General features: G+C 52.4%; 10 protein-coding genes across 10 annotated transcripts; 6 read left to right on the top strand and 4 right to left on the bottom strand.

Annotated features, from left to right (window-relative positions):
* Positions 1–382: 382 nt before the first annotated feature.
* On the top strand, positions 383–1,785 carry J4E82_002299 (uncharacterized protein; the record flags this gene model as incomplete). Its single annotated transcript, XM_051728600.1, has 3 exons — positions 383–783; positions 839–1,122; positions 1,172–1,785. The coding sequence occupies 3 exons, from the start codon at positions 383–385 to the stop codon at positions 1,783–1,785; spliced, it is 1,299 nt and encodes a 432-aa protein (XP_051591551.1).
* A 309-nt stretch (positions 1,786–2,094) lies between these two features.
* Positions 2,095–4,951, top strand: J4E82_002300 (uncharacterized protein; the record flags this gene model as incomplete). Its single annotated transcript, XM_051728601.1, has 2 exons — positions 2,095–2,694; positions 2,738–4,951. 2 exons carry the CDS (start codon positions 2,095–2,097, stop codon positions 4,949–4,951), a joined length of 2,814 nt encoding a protein of 937 aa, XP_051591552.1.
* Positions 4,952–5,237: 286 nt separating this feature from the next.
* J4E82_002301 (uncharacterized protein) lies at positions 5,238–5,903 on the top strand (the record flags this gene model as incomplete). The annotated part of the gene is made up of 2 exons (XM_051728602.1): positions 5,238–5,246; positions 5,313–5,903. The coding sequence occupies 2 exons, from the start codon at positions 5,238–5,240 to the stop codon at positions 5,901–5,903; spliced, it is 600 nt and encodes a 199-aa protein (XP_051591553.1).
* A 56-nt stretch (positions 5,904–5,959) lies between these two features.
* J4E82_002302 (uncharacterized protein) lies at positions 5,960–6,640 on the bottom strand (the record flags this gene model as incomplete). Its single annotated transcript, XM_051728603.1, has 1 exon — positions 5,960–6,640. The coding sequence occupies one exon, from the start codon at positions 6,638–6,640 to the stop codon at positions 5,960–5,962; it is 681 nt and encodes a 226-aa protein (XP_051591554.1).
* Positions 6,641–7,438: 798 nt separating this feature from the next.
* Positions 7,439–8,601, top strand: J4E82_002303 (uncharacterized protein; the record flags this gene model as incomplete). The annotated part of the gene is made up of 2 exons (XM_051728604.1): positions 7,439–8,014; positions 8,068–8,601. 2 exons carry the CDS (start codon positions 7,439–7,441, stop codon positions 8,599–8,601), a joined length of 1,110 nt encoding a protein of 369 aa, XP_051591555.1.
* Positions 8,602–9,286: 685 nt separating this feature from the next.
* On the top strand, positions 9,287–10,774 carry J4E82_002304 (uncharacterized protein; the record flags this gene model as incomplete). Its single annotated transcript, XM_051728605.1, has 1 exon — positions 9,287–10,774. One exon carries the CDS (start codon positions 9,287–9,289, stop codon positions 10,772–10,774), a length of 1,488 nt encoding a protein of 495 aa, XP_051591556.1.
* A 323-nt stretch (positions 10,775–11,097) lies between these two features.
* On the bottom strand, positions 11,098–12,424 carry J4E82_002305 (uncharacterized protein; the record flags this gene model as incomplete). Its single annotated transcript, XM_051728606.1, has 4 exons — positions 11,098–12,009; positions 12,062–12,133; positions 12,181–12,327; positions 12,377–12,424. 4 exons carry the CDS (start codon positions 12,422–12,424, stop codon positions 11,098–11,100), a joined length of 1,179 nt encoding a protein of 392 aa, XP_051591557.1.
* A 1,345-nt stretch (positions 12,425–13,769) lies between these two features.
* On the bottom strand, positions 13,770–15,616 carry J4E82_002306 (uncharacterized protein; the record flags this gene model as incomplete). Its single annotated transcript, XM_051728607.1, has 4 exons — positions 13,770–14,199; positions 14,268–14,786; positions 14,841–15,370; positions 15,425–15,616. 4 exons carry the CDS (start codon positions 15,614–15,616, stop codon positions 13,770–13,772), a joined length of 1,671 nt encoding a protein of 556 aa, XP_051591558.1.
* Positions 15,617–16,925: 1,309 nt separating this feature from the next.
* J4E82_002307 (uncharacterized protein) lies at positions 16,926–17,654 on the top strand (the record flags this gene model as incomplete). Its single annotated transcript, XM_051728608.1, has 1 exon — positions 16,926–17,654. One exon carries the CDS (start codon positions 16,926–16,928, stop codon positions 17,652–17,654), a length of 729 nt encoding a protein of 242 aa, XP_051591559.1.
* A 120-nt stretch (positions 17,655–17,774) lies between these two features.
* J4E82_002308 (uncharacterized protein) lies at positions 17,775–19,098 on the bottom strand (the record flags this gene model as incomplete). Its single annotated transcript, XM_051728609.1, has 2 exons — positions 17,775–18,911; positions 18,976–19,098. 2 exons carry the CDS (start codon positions 19,096–19,098, stop codon positions 17,775–17,777), a joined length of 1,260 nt encoding a protein of 419 aa, XP_051591560.1.
* Positions 19,099–19,515: the final 417 nt, after the last annotated feature.

Genomic DNA, 19,515 nt, shown 5'->3' on the forward strand with positions numbered 1-19,515 from the left:
GCTTGATGTTCCCCATGGATCATCGTCAATGCAGCACGCGTAGCGTTTTGTCTGCTGCCGCGTGGATCTCAGCTTGGCCGTGAGTGTCGAGTTAGCGCTCCCAGATCTTTCATTATGCGTCGGTATCGGTTCGAATTGCAGGCACTGGTTTCATCTTCCTCAAGTTTCACACTCTCTACATCGTTGGTCGCGTAGACGTTCCTTCTTTAAAAGCACTCTCCTCGCACACTCCTTGAGAACCGTGGACTACCATCAGGCCGAGCCTTCTGTTCTGTTTCTTTCGAGGAAGTCGTTTCGTTTCGTACTTTTCTTTCTTTAACCATTCCCTTCTTTCCAAACGACAGGTTCTTCCAGTCCGGCTGCCGGTCAGCATTAGCTCAACATGTTCTCCCTACGATTCCTCTTTTTCGTCACTCTTTTGGCGGCCGTTGTGCTAGCCGTTCCCGCCCCTGCACGCAAGAGGGGTCTCCAAAAACGTTCCTTCAAAGTTCCTAGGCAAATCAACAGGGCTCATCCTACCGGACCCAATGGCGCTGCTGCCATGAGGAAGGTGTTCAGGAAGTACAACTTCAAGGTCAAGGAAGACTTTATGGTCAAGGAGGGATTCATTTCCTTCACCAAGCAGAGCCAAAACGTGACCGCGGCCGCTGCTGCTGCTACTGGCGGCAACACCACCGGTACTGTTGCGGCTAACCCCGAGGAAAACGCCGCTCTGTTCTTGTCGCCCGTCGATGTTGGTGGTCAGACCCTGAACTTGGACTTCGACTCTGGCTCTTCCGATCTGTAAGCTCACACCTACCATGCGTTCATGCAGTGCAGTTTACTAACTCTTGCCTAGCTGGATGTTCAGTACCGAGCTCGACCCGCAGCTGATTGGTCAGCACACTGCTTTTGACGCGTCCAAGTCTACCACTTTCAAGGCGACAGCCGGTTCTCAGTGGAAGATCAGCTACGGTGATGGTTCCGGCGCTGCTGGTGTTGTTGGCACTGACACCGTCACCATTGGAGGTGTCAAGGTCGAGGGCCAGACCGTTGAGCTTGCAAACCAGGTGTCTCAGTCTTTCGTCCAGGATACCAACACTGACGGTCTTGTTGGTCTTGCGTTCTCCAGCCTCAACACTGGTGAGTTTTCTACATGCCGTACACATCGAGTTGCGCTAACAATGACTAGTCAATGATGGTACCAAGAAGACTCCCGCAAAGACCTTCTTCGACAACGTCATGCCTAACCTAGACATGCCCGTCTTCACTGCCGATCTCGACCCAGATGGCACCGGTGTGTACGAGTTCGGCAAGATTGACGCCACCAAGTTCGAAGGCGAGATGGCATGGATCCCCGTCAAGGCCGACACTGGCTTCTGGCAGTTTGGCTCTACCAAGTTCGCTGTCGGTGACCAGCTGTTCGAGAACCCTCAGGGCTCCGACGCCATTGCCGACACCGGCACATCGCTCCTCCTTGTCGACCAGCAGGTCGCTGAGGCATACTACTCGCAAGTCCAGGGTGCTCAGCTCAACGCTCAGGTCGGCGGTTTCATCTACCCCTGCGGCGCCACTCTCCCCGACATGAGCGTCGCCATCGGTGACTCTTACATGGCCAAGATCCCCGGTAGCCAGATCACCTTTGCCACTGTCGACGCAGCAAACACGACCTGCTTCGGTGGTGTACAGGGTAACCAGGGTGCAGGTCTGCAGATCTACGGCGACACCATGTTCAAGGCGCAGCTCGTCGCTTTCAACGGTGGTAACCAGTCCCTTGGTTTTGGTCAGAAGCCAGTCCCCAAATAAGCGCATATCCTTAGCAGAAGGAAGTACAGTTTGCTCGCATGTACATAGTTCGATATCCTTTGCACATTCACTTGAAAATATATGGGACAACCCAAAGCATAGCATGGCACAGCGTGGCCACAAGATAATGAATGAAGACATCAATAAATTACAAGAAGCCTTTGCATGTGACTCGTGGTCAAGATAACGTGCAGGCGCTAGTGTGTAGATTGAGGAAGGTGCAACTCTTGCATTTGACTCGCGTTCCTCACTGGTCTCATTATCAAAGAATAACATTGATATTATTGCCCATGCGAAAATCCCGGTACAATGCAAGAGCAAGAGTTGAGCGTCCTCGAATGGGCGCGAAGGCAAGGCGCTTGTATAGACTACGAGACCGAGCTGCTGCACATTGGCAGACTTCAGGTGCCAGCAAACGATGATTACGATCAGCATCTTCACGATCCCTCCGACGCAACCGTCACTACTGCCCTCAGCACGCTTATCAAGGAAAGGCTCACGTTGGATAAAGAAGCTGCATCACTCCTAAAGGCAGTGCATTCACTCCAGGAGGTTAATGCAACCGAATTGTCAGCCATCAGCAGCCGAATGTGGATACGCGATCTGAAACAAGAGCTGCCTGTGTTGCAGTCAGACCATGAGCTCGACTTGCTGAACTTTGGCAGTGTAGCTGTGCCAGACTTCAAGAACTTGCAAATACCCTCCGAGATCACTGTAGAGCAGAACGACGAGGGCCTCACATGGCCAGCCAAGTACTTCTCATATCCTGCCCAGTGCGATGCGCAAGTCAAAGCCGAAAAACTTGCCGTCACGAAGGAGGTATTGGAATATCTGCAAGAAGCTACCAGAGACGCATATGTACCGGAAGATGGCGAAAAGATTGAAGCCGAAAGTACCATACGGAAACAGGTAGGCAGAGTCCTTGGTGATGTCCGTCTGCTAAACGATGCAGAAATCAATCATCCGGCCTGTCACGCCACCGTTGCTCCCTTTGTCTCCGCCAATGAAACCTTACATACCATCCTCACCTGCAAATCGTCTACCACTGGCTTCGGACAGTAGTGGCTCGGTCACCGCTGAGGCACAGGCTTTGCACGACCAAATCATGGCGGCGGATTCCCTGCTTCCCGAGGGCTCAGACGGCAGCGACTCAATGCTACTCGATATTCCCCACACAGCCGCTTTCAATCCTCTCGAAGTATCCACCCTACCCATACTTAAACGCCGAGCCGAAGATCTCAAAGTGGAAGGCCCACTTACTCCACCGCTATTTTCCACTTCGCCAACGAAGAAGCTGAAGTCCGTGTCTTTTGCGGACACTCTACATGAGTATAGCTCGTACGTGCCATGGGGTCAAGACGTGATGACTGGTGAGGGAAAGTCCAGTGTTGAGTCCGACCAGTTCTTCAAAGATATCGAAGACCTGGCTGAGGAAGCGAGGAAGAAGGTTGAAAGTGAGAAGTTATCAGGCGCCGACACCATTGTAAGAGTGGATGTACCTGACGCTGACTTCTCACTACCTGTTGCACCATGGGACGAGTATAGTCAGCGTAGTGGCAAACATGGACCTGATGATACTGAACTCCAAGCACAAATGAGGTTCATGCTACGGATCAGGCATGAGGACTTGAAGTCTGCATCTTCGTGGCATGGACTTTCGGTCCCGGAGCGAGAGTTGAAATGGGGCTTTCTCAATACCAATGTATTCGCTCCAAGCCTCGAAGAAAAACTCCGTGGTGAATCAGAAATGACCAAGATCATCGCTGAGGTGGAAAACAGCAATATTGCGACCAGCTCCACTCAGGTGTGGAAGCGCGAAGGACTTCGGATCCTTGACGAAGACGAGGACGAGGAAGAGCTAGGTCCGGATGGAGATGAAGAGCGACAGAACATGGAAGCTTTGATACGCAAGCGAAAGTTGGAAATGGAGGAAGAGATGGAGGAAAAGCACCGCAATCGGACGTCCTCACAGCAGGCTGTACGCCAACAAATCCAGCCGCCCAGGGGCTTGCAGCAGAGCCACCACTTCGGAGGACGAGGGGCAGTGCAGACCTCAAGGACCCGGTCGAAGAAGATGGAACACGCCTCCAAAGGACTACAAGGGTCCATGGATGCGAGCGGTGATCTGATGTTTGGCGGATTTTTAGCGTCGACCGCTCTTCACAAGTTCATGAAGACGCGTGGAGAGTCCGTGGAGCCAGTGAAGATTAGTAGTACAGAAGCGCTCGATTTGAAAGGCCATGCTCAGTCCAATGCGTGCAATCTACCAGTCCAATCAAGAGGATCTGCTTCGCACAAGTCAGCAGTCCAAGGTCAGCAGGCGCATACCGTCAAGCCACTGCCGCCCACCGTTCCGAGCAATCTAGCACCTTGCTCTTTCGTGGTCTCCTCGTCCTTGCTACAGCAGCGAGGGGTACTTAAACACATCGAACAACTGTACCCAAAAGCAGAAATGGTGTATCGGGATTATACACTACCGCACTCCATAGCCGGTGAGGCCGAGATCATACTCTCTCCATCCACAGGCCTGATCTTTACCACTTTACAGGAGGTCAAACAAAGAGCCCTCCCTGGACAGCCAGAAAGATCACTGGTGAGGGAACGTGTGGCTACGCTTCAGTTACGGTACGAGAGATTGGTAGTTTTAGTAAGTGAGGGGCTGAGCCGTGAGATGGAAGAACTGGGCTCGAGTCGGCCAGACGACCCGCGTGATGCGGAGGCGCTCAAGACTTTTGAGCAGTTCGCTAGCATATTAGAGGGCGATGTTGTCGTTCGGTATGTCCGCGGAGGAGAAACGGCTCTCGCGTGCTCCACGGTGATGGAGATGGCAAACTACGGACTGCCCCATGGCTCAGTGGACATTGGCGACATCAAGCCTATGGCTCAGGAGACGAGCTGGGAGGTCTTTCTTCGTCGAGCGGGATTCAACCCATTCGCTGCTCAGGCAATCGTGGCGTGGCTCCAAAAACCCTTGAATGTGCCGGTGGCTCCTACTCTTCCCGCAAAATCCGTGTCAGCCGTTGGTCTTCCGCGCTTCATACTGATGGGCGAAGAAGACAGGGTGCGTTCTTTCCAGGCATTGATGGGTGGAAGTAGGATTCTCATTACAGCTAGCAAGTTGATGGACCAAGCATGGGTCAGCGCTGCGCATGGATTCAGGATGTGAGATGGAGAAACGATACTACGAATCTATAGGCATGCGATGTTCAGAAGTCACATGGAATGACTAAATTTAGAACATTAAGATTTTTTGCCGTCACCAACTGGCATTTCAAGAGACATTGGACGTGGGGTGAAGCTTGGACCAAGAATGACGCCGAAGCTACTCGAAGTATCGCAAAGGCAGCCACACCAATAAAATCTCATGACAAAGGCAGTCATTCGGCTTGCAGCCTTACTGGCATTTCGAGTAAACTTTCGCCTATAGACGAGCGGTCTCGGACGCGTCGAACATGTCTTCAGTCGGTGTCATCATCTCAGGTCGGCCTGTCGTAACCGAGCCGTCCTCCGTGATATCGCCTACCCAGTTCGCGTTCCAGATTCCTTCGCAACCGTCATTCTCCCATATCGTCGTGTTCCTGCTCCCGGGCGTCACACTGCCAGATGGCACCGCCGCCGCCGTATACGCGCAATTACCTGGCACGACCGACTTCAAGCTTCTCGGCGCGATCGCAAACGAGAAGCCCAGCGCGATATTCAAAGTAAACGCGAAAGCTGGTGGGCCCGCGGGTGGTGGTCTAGGCGACAGCGACGATGCCATGGTGGACGAGGGTGTGTCAATGGACGCGTCAAACGGCAGCACCGCACCGCTAGCTCTTGGAATCGCCGTCGAGCCTGCGCAACAGGTCGCCGCAGCTTTGGCGGAGAAGAAGGCACAGGATGCCGCGGCGTCAGCAATACCGAACATGGGCCAGGGTAACGAGCTGGTGCTTAGAGGGCAGAGGAGCGTAGAGACAAAGGTGCTGGCGCAGAGGATTATCAAGAACTGCTACGACTTCTTGACGAGCTGGGGTACAGGAGATACCGTGCCGCTGAAGGCATTCCAGGCGTGGTGGACCAAGTTTGAGGGCAAGATTGAGAGGGATCCAGGGTTCCTGGAGAGGAGCGATGGAGGTTGAGATTGAGCACGGCATGGATTATAAGACTGTACGATACGAAGCTCGCAGACAACCCCTCAAAACGCCTTGTTGACACCATCCCACTCTGGTTCCGCGAGCGCTGCCGCGTACATTGCATGCGGCCACGAAACCTTTGGCGCCTTCTCTGGCTTCCGCTTCGCCTGCTCCACTACTGCATCGCCCAGTACCTTTTCGATTCCCGCGCGCTCGTACCGCACTTCCAACTGCTCTCTCAGTGGCTGAAGCATTTCCCAATCCGCGCTCTTCCTCCCAAAATCTGTTACGACGGCGATGCGAACAAGTCTCGAGAGCTCGCCGATCCTCTCAGCAATTCCTGGGCTGGTATGGCACGCGATTGCTGTCCAGACATCATGCGCATCCGCTCCGTCGACGCCATGCGTGGACAGAAACGCGACTGCTGCATCGGCGCCCTCGACTTCGAAGCGCTGCGAACCATCATACTTTTGCGTGGTGCCAATATCGTGAAAAAGGCATGCCGTCAAGAGTAGATCGCGGCAATGGGCGTTCGTGAAATACTTTGACAATGTGTGTTTGGCCAATGCGTTAGCATAGAGATAGACCCTGATACTATGGTCGAGAATTGCTGGGTGTAGCAGACCAGCTGCATGTGCATATGCAGCTTTTGATATGTCTGTGTCAGGGTCCAGGAGATGCGAATACGTCCCGTCCTCTGGATTGCTGGCTCCGGCGATGGCCAGGTCGGATGGTGGGCACATGCTGCGCTACACGATATGAATGGTGATATAAATCAGAGCAACGTGCATGCGACTGAAACGTGTTTTGTGTGTCTCTTATAACTATAGACACGCTTGTCGTCTGTTTCCTAATCGGGCCACAAGGCGTGGGCGAGCGGGGCTAGCCACGATACCTCAAATTCAACGTCGAACGTCTCATCACGACTGCTAGCAGGCGCGCGATTTCTGAGCATCCCCGAATTACATACTTCAGGAATTGGAGTCTTCAGTCATGAACTTCGCCCCAGCTACCTACCTAGAGTTCTGCAATCTCCAGTGCCAATCGGCGATCATATTCTCCACACATGGCCTACACGAATACTAAAGCAAACCAAACGTAAGCTCTACGACTAGACGCCGGTAACGGCTATCAAGAAGAAACCCCCAGTCATCCGAGTTTGCTAACACGTCCTTGGCGTTCTTACTAAACACATCCTAGCGGATCCAGAGTGTGGGTTATCGCATGCAAGGCTCACTGATAAGACACGCTGACACGACGACGGATCTGGACGACTCGCATGGCCAAGAAGTTCAAGCCTTGCTACTACTCGTAGAATTAACTAATCGAGCTGCTTCTAGAAATACCAAGCACTGCATGACGACAGTGCCTTGACCGCAGCTCGACAATGATACGATAAGAGGCCGTGGAGATAGGCGTAGCAGGTTCGCCGACGGTGAGCTTGGCATGTGAACTGGGTGACAACAAAAGAGTATAAAGACTGGCTTCGGCTTGTTGTGAGTCGATTGTGATTCCAGCTACGTGCACATCCGGTTGGCAAGATGAAGTTCTCTATCCACCTTCTTCCTCTCTTCACGGCCCTTACCCTAGCATCGCCAATTGATCTTAGTCGGTCAAATCTCCACCGACTCTTCGTACGCCAGGATATCCAAACACCAATCAATGCTTCCCTTCCTAATGTCACCATCTTCGCAACCGGTGGAACAATCGCCTCGCAGGGTAGCAGCAATACTCAAACCACTGGCTACTCGATAGGTCTCGGAGTCCAACAACTCGTTGATGCCGTCCCAGAGCTCCTGAACATCTCGAATATCGCCGGCTACCAGATCTCCAACGTCGGCTCTGGTAGCGTCAATGAGACCATCAGCTTGAGCTTGGCGCATATGATCAATGCTGAGTTGGCCAAGGAGGAAATCTCCGGTGTTGTAGTAACGCATGGCACCGATACGCTCGAGGAGACTGCTTTCTTCTTGGAGAGTACGGTAAACTCCACTAAACCTGTCATCGTCGTGGGTGCCATGAGACCGGCGACTGCATTGAGTGCAGATGGTCCGCTCAACTTGTTCCAAGCAGTTACCCTTGCTGGATCGCCTGCCGGCCGGAATCGAGGAACTATGGTGAGTTTATGAGTCGAGATGCAGCTGTGAAGAGGTTGTTCTAACATTTTCAGATCGTCCTCAACGACCGCATTGGCTCTGCTTTCTACACCACAAAGAACAATGCCAACACCCTAGACACATTCTTCTCGACTGAAGCAGGGCAACTCGGCGTCTTTATCAACCAGGTCCCATACTTCTTCTTCGCACCCTCGGAGCCTGTCGGCCGCGTAGTCTTCGATGTGACCAATGTTACGGATTTGGCGTCCGTACCGATCCTGTACGCCCACCAGGACATGGACCCCTCGCTGTTCAACGCGTCTTATGCTTCCGGTGCTCAGGGCATCGTCTACGCCGGAGTCGGTGCAGGCGGTGTATCTGATAAGGCCGCTCTGGCTGCTGAAGAACTTTACAATGCCACCGGCATTCCGATGGTTGCCAGTCACCGGAGTTCAGACGGAATGGTACCAAACGGTGGCGACTTTACTATTGCAAGCGGGTTTTACAACCCGCAGAAGGCAAGGATCCTGTTGCAACTGGGACTCACCATGGGCTGGAGCGAGGAGGAGATTAGAGAGGCTTTCGCGTTGAGCTATCCTACACCTTAAGCGGTGGAGGGGTCTAATACATATGTTAGCAGACTTGACGAATTAATGAGACAGCCACAATGGCTTGAAAACACAATTTGCCATTCCATTCACTAAGTTGCGTGACGATGCCGCTAAGACGGGTACATCGGATAAGTCAGAGTATTGCTGTTGTTCGAACATGTCTTGCACTCGAATGACAAGTATTTGTCCGGTTCCGTATCCTCTTCTCTTCGAAATATGTCGTATTGCTGACAAAGGTGGATAACAAGTGAGTTTCAACGCGTAGAAAGAGTTCACAGTCCAACGATGTGGTGAGGCGGCAAGATACGAGATTGTCATGCTGGACAAAGTTTACAATAGGTTGCGTGGCAGGCTATGGCATTTCCTGGTGGCTGGTATCTAGACGTTGCTCCTACCAATGGGTTGCATTCGTCGTGGATTACAAAGGAAGAATGCGCGACACTACTCGGTCGGACTTCGCTGGGTTCATTGTGCGATGGAAACACCGCATACGGATGATTGCGCGATGCGGCGTTGGAGTCGTAGGTGCACAGCCTCCCAAACTTCAGGGCCAGATCTCGCTGCAGGGCCCTGCACGCCGACGTCATGACTTGGCGCTACCAAAGGAAGCCAACATCGTCTCCATAACTACGTCCATGGACCCGGTAATCATGATGTTAAGTTTCAATTCGAATCCGCAGTCATGTCGAATGATATTGCCGCAAACCGCTCGGGGCTCAAGGACTTTCTCGCATCTATAGCGACCATCTCGGGAGATCTTTCAAACATTACTGCGCCGCCTTTTGTACTAGCTGAGAATTCGACGGTTGAGATACCACAGTACTGGGCGGACCATCCGTATCTCTGGGCAGCGCCGGCGTTGGAAGAAGATCCCGAGAAGCGCGCGCTGCTTGTGCTGAAGAACTTCCTAGGCTCACTACGGGGGCAGCAATATGCGGGGCGAAAGGAGGAGGATGGCGTCAAGAAGCCATTGAACGCCTTTCTCGGCGAGCTGTTTCTCGGCAGCTGGAACACCGAGGAGCTGGGAGAGACGAGGTTGGTCTCTGAGCAGGTCGGCCATCATCCGCCGGTAACGGCGTGCTATCTGTGGAACGACCAAGTCGGCATCCGAGCTGAAGGGTTTACGGAACAGGAGATCACCTTTTCAGGAAATGTCAGCATCAAGCAAAAGGGCTATGCCATTGTGCATGTCGACAAGTACGATGAGGACTACCTCCTGCCGCTGCCGAATATAAAAGTAAAGGGTCTGTTGGGTGGGGTACCACATCCGGAGTTGTACGGCGAGTATTCTCTCATCTCGTCCAACGGATATATCTCGCACATCAAATTCGAAGGCAAGTCCTTCTTTGGCTCCGGGCATAAGAACGGTTTCGAAGCGAGATTCTTCCACGCAGATAGGCCCGATGAGACGATCTACACAATTGAAGGAGCTTGGAACAGCACGTTTACCATCAAGGACGCGCGGAATGACTCTGAGGTGGAGACGTTTGACGTTAGGACTATCAAACACAAACCCATGGCTGTGCCCGACCTCTCAGAACAGGACCCGTGGGAGAGCAGGAAAGCATGGGGCGACGTCATATCCTCCCTGCACAAAGGTGACATGAAGGGCGCCACCACAGCGAAGAATGCAGTCGAGAACGGCCAAAGACAGATGCGAAAGGACGAAGAGGCAAAGGGCGAGGAATTCAAACATGTCTTCTTCGATAAAGTACCCAACGACCCAATCTTCGACAAACTAGTCAAGCATGACCCTCAAGCTTACACCATCGACCCCTCGGGCGGCATATGGAAAGTCGACAAGCAAGCCGCGGAGCAGCGACAGCGCCCGTTCCATGGTGACCTGACACCGTCTAATCAGAGAGTAGCGCACAAGCAGGGGCAGCCGCAAGAGGGTAGACGATCAATAAATGGCCAGGACCAAGACAGCGGTGGGACTGCTGGTGCGGTAGGCTCGGCGAAGTCTTCCAACGGCTATGCACCGGATGCGCCGGTTCAGAACGGAGCACCAAAACCAGTCGGCGACGCAACGCCCCGTGACGAAAAACGTCCAGATTCGGCAGTGGGGAGTAAAGGAGATTCCCGCCGTCAGTCGAGTAATGCGATAGAGGTTACTGATGAGATGGTGGAGAATTTTTTGAGGGCCAAGACGAGTAACCTGCGAGTGTAAGTATGATTAGGGTGGAGATTTCTTACTTACTGGTGTCACTTGGACCATGCAGTTTTTCAGTACCCAAGCCGTTTAGTCCAACGGTCATACGCAGTGGACACCGCACTACTGTGGAACAGTTTCAACCTGCTGGATGTTGATACATGTAGATTCAAAGCGTCAATGTTTTCAAAGCGAACATAGACACAAGCTTAGTCGAATATCTCTTTTTTTGTTTTGTCTGGCTCGCGCCGACATGAGAGTAATATCATAGAATCTAAATTAACTTGTGACCCTTTCGTCTACATCGTTGACTTCTTAACACCTTTTCCCTTTTCGGCGTCCTATCGCCTCTCGTTCTTCTGGTTGATGTGCGTTTCCATTGTGATTTCGCCAATTCGGCACTCTTCATCGGACACTTTGCCTCCCCCCTTTATTTTCCAGGTATTGAACACCTTGTCGCTCTTCTCGTTCTCCGCAGAAATATCGTCTCGCAGTCTCACAGGCGCGAGATTGCCCATTCCATAGTCCTCGTCGATCTCCGACTTGGACGGTCCTTTTTCTGTCTTCAGCAGAGACATTGTCATGCTAAAAAGGCTAGGCCTCTTTCGCGACTCCTTGGTTGGATCGTTGTTCCATTGTGGTGTTCGCATGCCAGATGGGCCCGAGGGACCGAATGATGAGTTGGTGAAACCAAACTTCTCGGAGATCTGTCGCCAGAGGGGGCGGAGGGTGGCGAGGGAACCGGCTGTGATTGCGAGTCCTTGCTCGATGTCTGACCAGATTGCGATGTCGACGGTGGCCCAGAGGAAGTCGGGATTCTTAAAGTCCATCACGTAGCCCATGCGGACGCAGACTGCTACACTGGCAATGCAAGCCATGCCGAGAATGGGAATCAGCAGAACCCTCGTCTTGACTGACATGTTCAAGCCCCAGATGAGGAAGAAGGGCAGAATGGCAAACGTAAAGTCGCTAATGACAGAAATCGCACTGTACAGGAACGTAAGACCGATGATGACGTTTACGTCGATGCAGGTACCGTCTTCGATACTCTTGTTCCAGAAGAAGCTGACCGGGTGGCACTGGAAGAGGGTGACGAAGAAGAAGATGAGTCCACAAAGAACCGTGAGGCCCATGGCACAGTAGATGATGTACTTGTGTAGTTTCTTGACGGTGACGCGGAGGAGGAAGAGGCCGATGGACATTTTGGATGTGATCATCGCCCAGCAATATGCGATGTAGCAGAGCCACCAGTACTGTCGGTACTGTTAGTCTTCTGGTCGTGGAGAGTCACAGGTCGAGGCCTACCCGCATTGCTTTGTACTGTTGCTCGAACGAGAGTGTATCCATATGCCGTCCGGTGCCATAGTGAACACCACCCTAACACAATTAGTCAAGAGCTAGCAGGTAGTGGCTATGGATCTTACAATGGCGCAAGTAGCGAACATGACATGGCTACATAATGCTACCACCATCCACCAGTCGTCCGGTCCAAAAGCTTTCACGATGCGCGCCCGTACGTAGACCCGCAGGACAGTGGCTATGAATGCAAGCGAAACGAACGTCGAACACACCTGCACACGTTAGTCGACAGTCTCCATCTCATCCACTTCCTGTACATACCGCCGTCAGCTCAGGTCCTCGGTTGTCGAGTTCGTGCCTTGTAGCCATGATGATGGCGTAAAGTCGGGCAAATCTGGTTCCCCCCAGATTCCTGAGGAATCGCGCGGATTTTGGCTCCATATACCTCGTTCCCGATGCCTTGGGTATCAGCCAAAATGAGTCAGCCCGCATTCTAGCGAGTCTCGATTCGAATGGTACCCAGGGGAAGGCGGCTCGTGGGCCCTGCCCACCGCTACTGAATGGGAAACACCGCCGGCATGTCAGGGCAGGGCATGGGTGCACACCATGCTGATTCAACGCTCAGTTACGATGGGGTCCAGGGGTGTTGTGGCGATTATTCCCGTGCTTTCGCAGCTTCCACCCTGGGCATACATTTCGAGTCCCCTGCTCGTTTACGTGAATACAAGATGATCATAATTTGTTGATGGATGCTTGCGGCTCGTGAACCTCCCGCAATCTAGGCTACCCGCGCACAATAAACGTCGACGGACTCCGTTCCGATCAATCAAGTGCCCGCTCTGGCTGCAGACGTCAGAGTTTTCGGTCCCACGGTTTCTGTGTTTACTGTGGCTTCAGGGACCCGCTGTTGTTCCACAGGGTGACCTCGATTCTGATTGCTAACATTAGGAAAAGCCGGCTAAATGCCAAGTTTCACTCGCGTGGCACAGAGACGGGAAGGATCCGCGTGGCTCCAGGGACTGAAGTTGACGCATGTCTGCTTGCGAAGTCGCATAGAGGTCGTGACTCTGTTGGGGCGAAATTTCCGCAGGGCGTGTAAGCGAGCTCATCTAGCACGATCTTGGTAAAACACGTGGGAGCTACATGGGTAGCGAGGACGTCGGCGACCTTAGCGGCAGATCGTCAAACTCAAACATCGACGTGCCGAGGCATGAACACTGGTGATTGGGAGATGGCCCGCGACTCAGGGACACTCCACCCAAGGCACTTGAGAACGGCTTGTTCAGTAGTGGGACTGTCACTCGGGTCGTTCTTCGCCGCTCGACGCTGACGGAGGGCTATCCGAAACTGTACGTAAGGCTGTTGACACCCATTATCTGATTGAAAGGGGAACGGTCAAGCAAAGATATCAGGGTTGACCCGCGAGTCGTACTAGGTTTGCAATCCGATTCGGTTCGATCAGTCCGATAAGGAAACTGAGCTGCATTCAACCGCTCGAAAAGACATCAGCATGGACAGCAACTCCTGACGACCCTGGTATATTCACACCGCAGGAACCTCTCCTGTCGTTTAACCCAAGTCAGGAGATCGGCCTCAACAAGCACCTGAAAGAGTTCGCTGGCGACGCGGACACGGGAAGACGTTCGACTGGCCAGCAACTGTGTGTTTCTTCGACGACGATCGTATCCTGATAAACATGTCGGCTCCCGTCCGTCTACGCATTCCCACTACGTCGGCAGTAGCAACTCACGTCGACACTAACGTCAGCTACAGCGAGTGCGACTCTTAGCTGCAGCCCAATGATACCGGCCTCGTCCCTCCGACCCAAAGCCACCAGACTCTCATGGTAGCCGCGCAGGGCCCATACGTTGTTCGGATGTTGCCTCGCCCGCGGTAGCGTATCATCGAACCCCAGATCTGCTTTGTAGGCTGCTGCCGCATCTTCTATTCGGCCCTGTTCCATCAACAGGGCAGCATATGCATGGCGTGTCGGTTGCATCCATGGCCAAGGCTCGGCGTATACGAGGTTATCATCACGCTCAATTGCCGTCTCGAGGTGTTTGAAAGCCTCCTCGTAGTTGCCTTTGCGGTACTCAAGCTCGCCGTCCAACATTGCAACTCCAACTTGCAGCACGACGTTAGACCTATCTTGGTTAGTAAGCTCTTTATACATGGGGTTCCCGCCGGTCCGGAAACTTTGACTTTACTGTACCTGTTAGGAAAATCTCCGCATATCCGCGATGCTGGGATACACTCTACTGTCTGAACCAAGGCATCGCGTTCCTCTTGCGCCTTAACGACGTCGCCAGTAGCGGCATATGCAACGCCTTTGCCATAACGTATCATTGCTGCTGTCACACAAAAGAGGTCCGTGTCAGACGGCATCTCGAGCGCGATAAGATCCTGCCATCGTCCGAAACGAACTAGGACATGGACCCGGACTGACGCGAAGTTTTCCAACCAGTCTGCCATGGGCGGGCTTTCAATGCGCAGCAGCGACTCAGGCAGCGATGCCTCCATTCGGTTGACTGCCTCCAGTGCGACCTTGAACTGCCCTGCAAACATGGCTGCATACACGAGCGAGTGATAGTTGTGCATCATGTAGAATGAGTAAAAGTTTCTCGCCCCATGCTCGGCAACGTACTTCTCGTCAGCACGGCAGGCATCCGCATTAGCGTCAATGGCACGTCGATAGTCACCAACAAGGATGTCCAGATGGGACGGCATATGTCTGTGGTTGTATGGCGTTAGTACGTACTTCGCTTATAATTCAACGTATACCTACAGCAAGTGTCCTCCGTCCGGGGTAAGTTTCCTTAGATGATCGGCATAGACAAGGGCTACTTCCGGCGTCGCTGACATCTCCATGAGGTGGATGTACAGATGGAGAACTCCTGGATGCTTGTGTGAGCTCTCTTGCTGTAGAGCTTTCTCGAGCACAGCCTTGGCCTCTAATGAGCGAGCACCAGGCGTTGGCTCGCCCGTCTTGAGATCCCAGAGATTCCACGCCGAGAGGCATACGAGGGAGTCTGCATAAAGCGAAGCGATGTCGAGGTCACTAGAGAAATTTCCGTAAACGCTCCTCATGGCCTCGGCATATTCCTCGTTGCACGCCTGAAAAGCAGCCTCGTCTAGACCTTTCGGCACACGCACTTGCACGGCATCGATTAGTGCTCTTTCGATATCCGTAGACTTGGGTGCGTGTTGTTTGGCCTTTTCGTTCGCTTCATTTATTTTCCTTAGTGTGGCCTTGAGCTCTTTCTCATCAAACAAGTCCCAAGGTTTATTGTAATTCGGTCCGAGGGCGAATGCGAGCTGTGGTAATCAGCTGGGGAACCAAAAAATATCCCGACTATGTCAGTGACCTACACCCCAATAAGCCATCGCGCAACTTGGGTCTTCGTCGATGGCCCGTTCGAAGCATCGGGCGGACTCTTCATGGTGAAACGCATAACACCAAACCAAGCCGCGATCAAACCATTCCTGTGCTTTCGAGCTAGAGGTGCTGATCTTTCGACGGTAGGAGCCCAGGTCGTATCGGTAAGTAGTTGAGTCGGGCATTGTTACCGCCAGATAGGTGTATGAAGTAAGCGGATGTCCGCAGGGTTGGCGGCTTGTGGTGGGGCATCCACATGTGGGGGTCCTTGCCTAACCCCTTTCAGTCTCTCAAGATCTCCTAGAGCTCGTCGCGCCCAATTCAACTCCATCGCACCAGGCCAGCATCATCCCATCATCCTTCAGCTGGTCGTGGTCAAGCAATTACTGGCTAAATCGCTTACTCTTATCTTCGAAATGGCCCATCGCAAAACATGTGTCGCCATCTGTAGCCTCTGCAATGCTTCCTGTGGCTCCAGGGCAGAACCGTTCCAAACACCGCGCATGAGAGAGGAACCTTTCAGTACCCCGATGTAGAAGCCCGGGATGACAACTCACTTCGCTGTTCAAGCATGTAGGTTAAGCACCTAGGTACTGTTCGCGCGATCCAACGTAGTTCTGCGACGCAGCGGGTATGTCTTCTGGTACTTATCATTTCGCAACACATCAGGAACACCGCAACAATGTTCGATATCATTTCAATCGTGGTATCCAGAGTTGAAATCGTTAGAGAGATAAAGAGGCCTGAGGTAACGGAAGCACAGCAGAAGGGTAAGTGTTTCGCCCTGGATATGATTCTTCTGAATCACTATGTTTATCACGATCACAGTTCCGAAGACCATCTCTTTAGCTTCTCTCATTCACTATCTATATGATACTGAGTTAGCTCTAGTCGTTAGAATTTCATGACCAGTACACACACTATGGCCTACTCGATCCTAAGGGGTATGGCTTGTATAACTCTACTATTAGCTTCTCGAGACATGACCTTCAGTTTGTCGTTCCTCCAACACAGGCAAAGGGGTTTTCTGAGGTCGCAGCGCAACGAGTAAACACATCTCACACGGGCCGTTTATTGGCTTGGCGTACAAGAAGGCTTCAGGGCTCTACGCTGCGGCAGTGATGATTTCTCCAGCAGGAATATTCTCGAAACATTGTAACAGCTATATATGAGCCTTGAGCCCTTGCTCCTTCGTAGTTGCTGGATGTGTGAGGTTTGTGTGAGATCCTAAGTGGAGCGATAGCATCTCGTTACGTCACCCCACTTCGCTCCGATCGTGAGGACTCATCTAGCGATTGCATCGCTTGAATCACGCCACGAGTCACTCGACGTATCAATCTCCACCACACCCTACAGAAATCAATGCTTGTACTCAGGTGTACAAATCCCCTAAAAAGACCTACAAGCATCGTCGGTAGTGCAGGCTACATACGCCAAAGCGCATCGCTTCCAAGTGTAAATTACCCCCAGACGACCCAGCGCCGACCGAAAAGTATGCTGCATTCAGCTACTGAGTCAGCGAAGAAGATCTTCGCGCCTACGAGCAACTCTGAAGACCCTGGCCATGCAACCCAATACAACAAAGGCGCCCTAGACCGTGATGATCTCCTTCCCTCTCCCACCGACCAATTCCACATGTGGTTCCAGGAGGCCCAGGCCAACAACGTTTACCAGCCGGAAACTGTCACCTTGTCCACCGCCGAACTACCCAGCGGCAGAGTCTCAGCACGAACACTGTATATGAAAGAGCTGGACGATCGCGGCTTCGTCATTTACTCAAACTGGGATACGAGTCGCAAAGCGAGCGACGTGCGAAGTAATCCGCATGCGGCATTGACTTTCCACTGGCGCGAACTTGAACGCCAGGTTCGCGTTGAAGGAACTGTGGAGCGCCTTACGTCTGAGGAATCGCAGGTTTACTACGATACGAGGATCCGCGGCTCAAGAATCGGGGCATGGGCCAGTCAGCAAAGCAGTGTGATTGAGTCAAGAGAGGAGCTAGAGAAGAGAGTGGAAGACGTGGAGAAGAGGTTTAGTGGCAAGGACAAGATCCCAGTGCCGGAGTTTTGGGGCGGACTGAGAATTGTGCCACAGATGATGGAGTTTTGGCAGGGACGGCCAAGCCGGTTGCATGACCGGTTTGTCTACAGGAAGGTTGGCGGGGAGGAAGATGCGAAGGGAATTAAGGAGGCGGAGTGGAAGATTGAAAGGTTGAGCCCTTAAAGAGAGAGATGGCATTGGAAAGGTGTGGTTGATTCGGCCAAGGACCAAGAATTACACCAGAGAGTTTAGGAACGACGATTGAAGACGTGGATTTACGAGCCCATCATAATCTCCACTCTATCATACATGCTTCTCTTGGGCTTTCACTACAGTTTCTTCGCCCCGTCTAACCTTTGGCTTTTCCTCGCCGACGTACGTGTCTTCATCCTTGCCTTCAGTCAATATCTCCCGCTTGACTACTGCCCTCGCGCACATCGTAAACACGAATACATACGTAGCGATAAGGCACATCGTCAGAACACTGCCCACCCAACCCACTACCCTACTTTCAAATACATCTCCAATCTTGATGGTCGCAAGTGTGAAGCCAACATTCGGAAACACAAACGCCCACCAGTTAAGACGAAACGTCATCTCTTTAGCCACAGCAAGTATGCTCAACAGCGCGATGCAAAAGAACCAGAGTGCCAGACTCCAGATGAACACTGCCACCATCGTCGCAAGCAACTCCAGTATGCGAGCCGTAGCTTGCCCACCTACGCCAAAAAAGTTAGTAGTCACTGGCCACGCCCTGGCCATGCCGATAATCGCCAGCGAAGTAAACGCGGGCGGCCCAACAGCGATGAACATTGCCGGTCTGCTCTTTGAACTAGGAAAGCCCCATTCGATCATCCGATGAACGTACATGACATACATGAGTAGGCTGACAGTCATACCCAGGCCCTGTGCTGTAAGTCCGGCGACAATCATGGCAACTGCGTGCGCCTCTGCTTGATGTCCTGCGCCGATAGCAGCCAGCGTTCCAGATAACATGAAGGGAAATATGGGCAGATCCCAGGCAGGTGTCATGTCCTGGATCTTAAGAGCTGGTGATGAGAAGAGGGAATAATAGCTCCAGATGGCTACGATAAAGGTAGCCGCAAAGTAAAGCCAGAACAAGATACGATAGGCGACGAGAAGCCATGCTCCACATATTTGCAAGCCATACAGGTGCATACCGCCGATTATGCTGGCGAGAGAAAGGAAGGATGTTGCGAAGAAGAGGCTTTCAGAAGGGTGGATCAAGCTTTCCTTGAGTAATCGTGGGTATCGTACAAAACGGAGGCTTATGGCGCATGTGACTGCTACGAACAGAATGATTTCGAAGACGTAAACCGCCCTTCCGATGGCAAGGAGACCGGAAAATGTATTGGCCTGGTTGTCGGGATGGAGCAGCAGCGCTAAGCCGCCGGTTGACATCGGGAGCGTGAACCATGCCTGCGCGTCGAAACAATTAGCCCATGAACATGTTAAGACACGACTAAGTTTCTTTGGAATGTACCCATGTGAAGTGCTCAAGTCTCTCTAGAAAGGTTGTCGGTTTCTGCTCCTCCTCTGCCAACGTGATCGAGGATTCATTGCCCTGTTCTGGATCGAAGGATGGTCGAAATAGTCTTTGCGACATCTAAGCGTGCGGTGCTGGTTCTGCAATTTCTTCAACTAAAGACAAGGGTTTCCAGTGGGCACAACAACAGGTGATGCTGTTATTGGTGCTGAAAGTTTCAGAGCGGTCATCAGGCGAAGGCGCCTCCGGTTGACGCATCGTCGTAATTCCATGTTTATGCGCACTGGCTCGTGCTGAAGCTGCAGGTAACGTCAACAACAGTAACGATGTGCAGGATGCCACATGTTCTAGAGCCCCTTGTCTCTTGTTGAGGTGGCACGGGAGCGCCCGAAGGTGGCGTGACACAACACTAAAACAGTGAACAATCCCGGCACTTGCTAAGAAGCTGTGATAGAAGTATCAAACACTTGCTGTGGTATCATTCATTCCTTTTAATCATACGAGCAGTCATAAAGTATAGACATAACTTTCCCCAAC

Source organism: Alternaria postmessia, assembly GCF_024291825.1.
Source record: "Alternaria postmessia strain BMP 2775 chromosome Unknown scaffold_9, whole genome shotgun sequence".
NCBI classification, from domain to species: domain Eukaryota; kingdom Fungi; phylum Ascomycota; class Dothideomycetes; order Pleosporales; family Pleosporaceae; genus Alternaria; species Alternaria postmessia.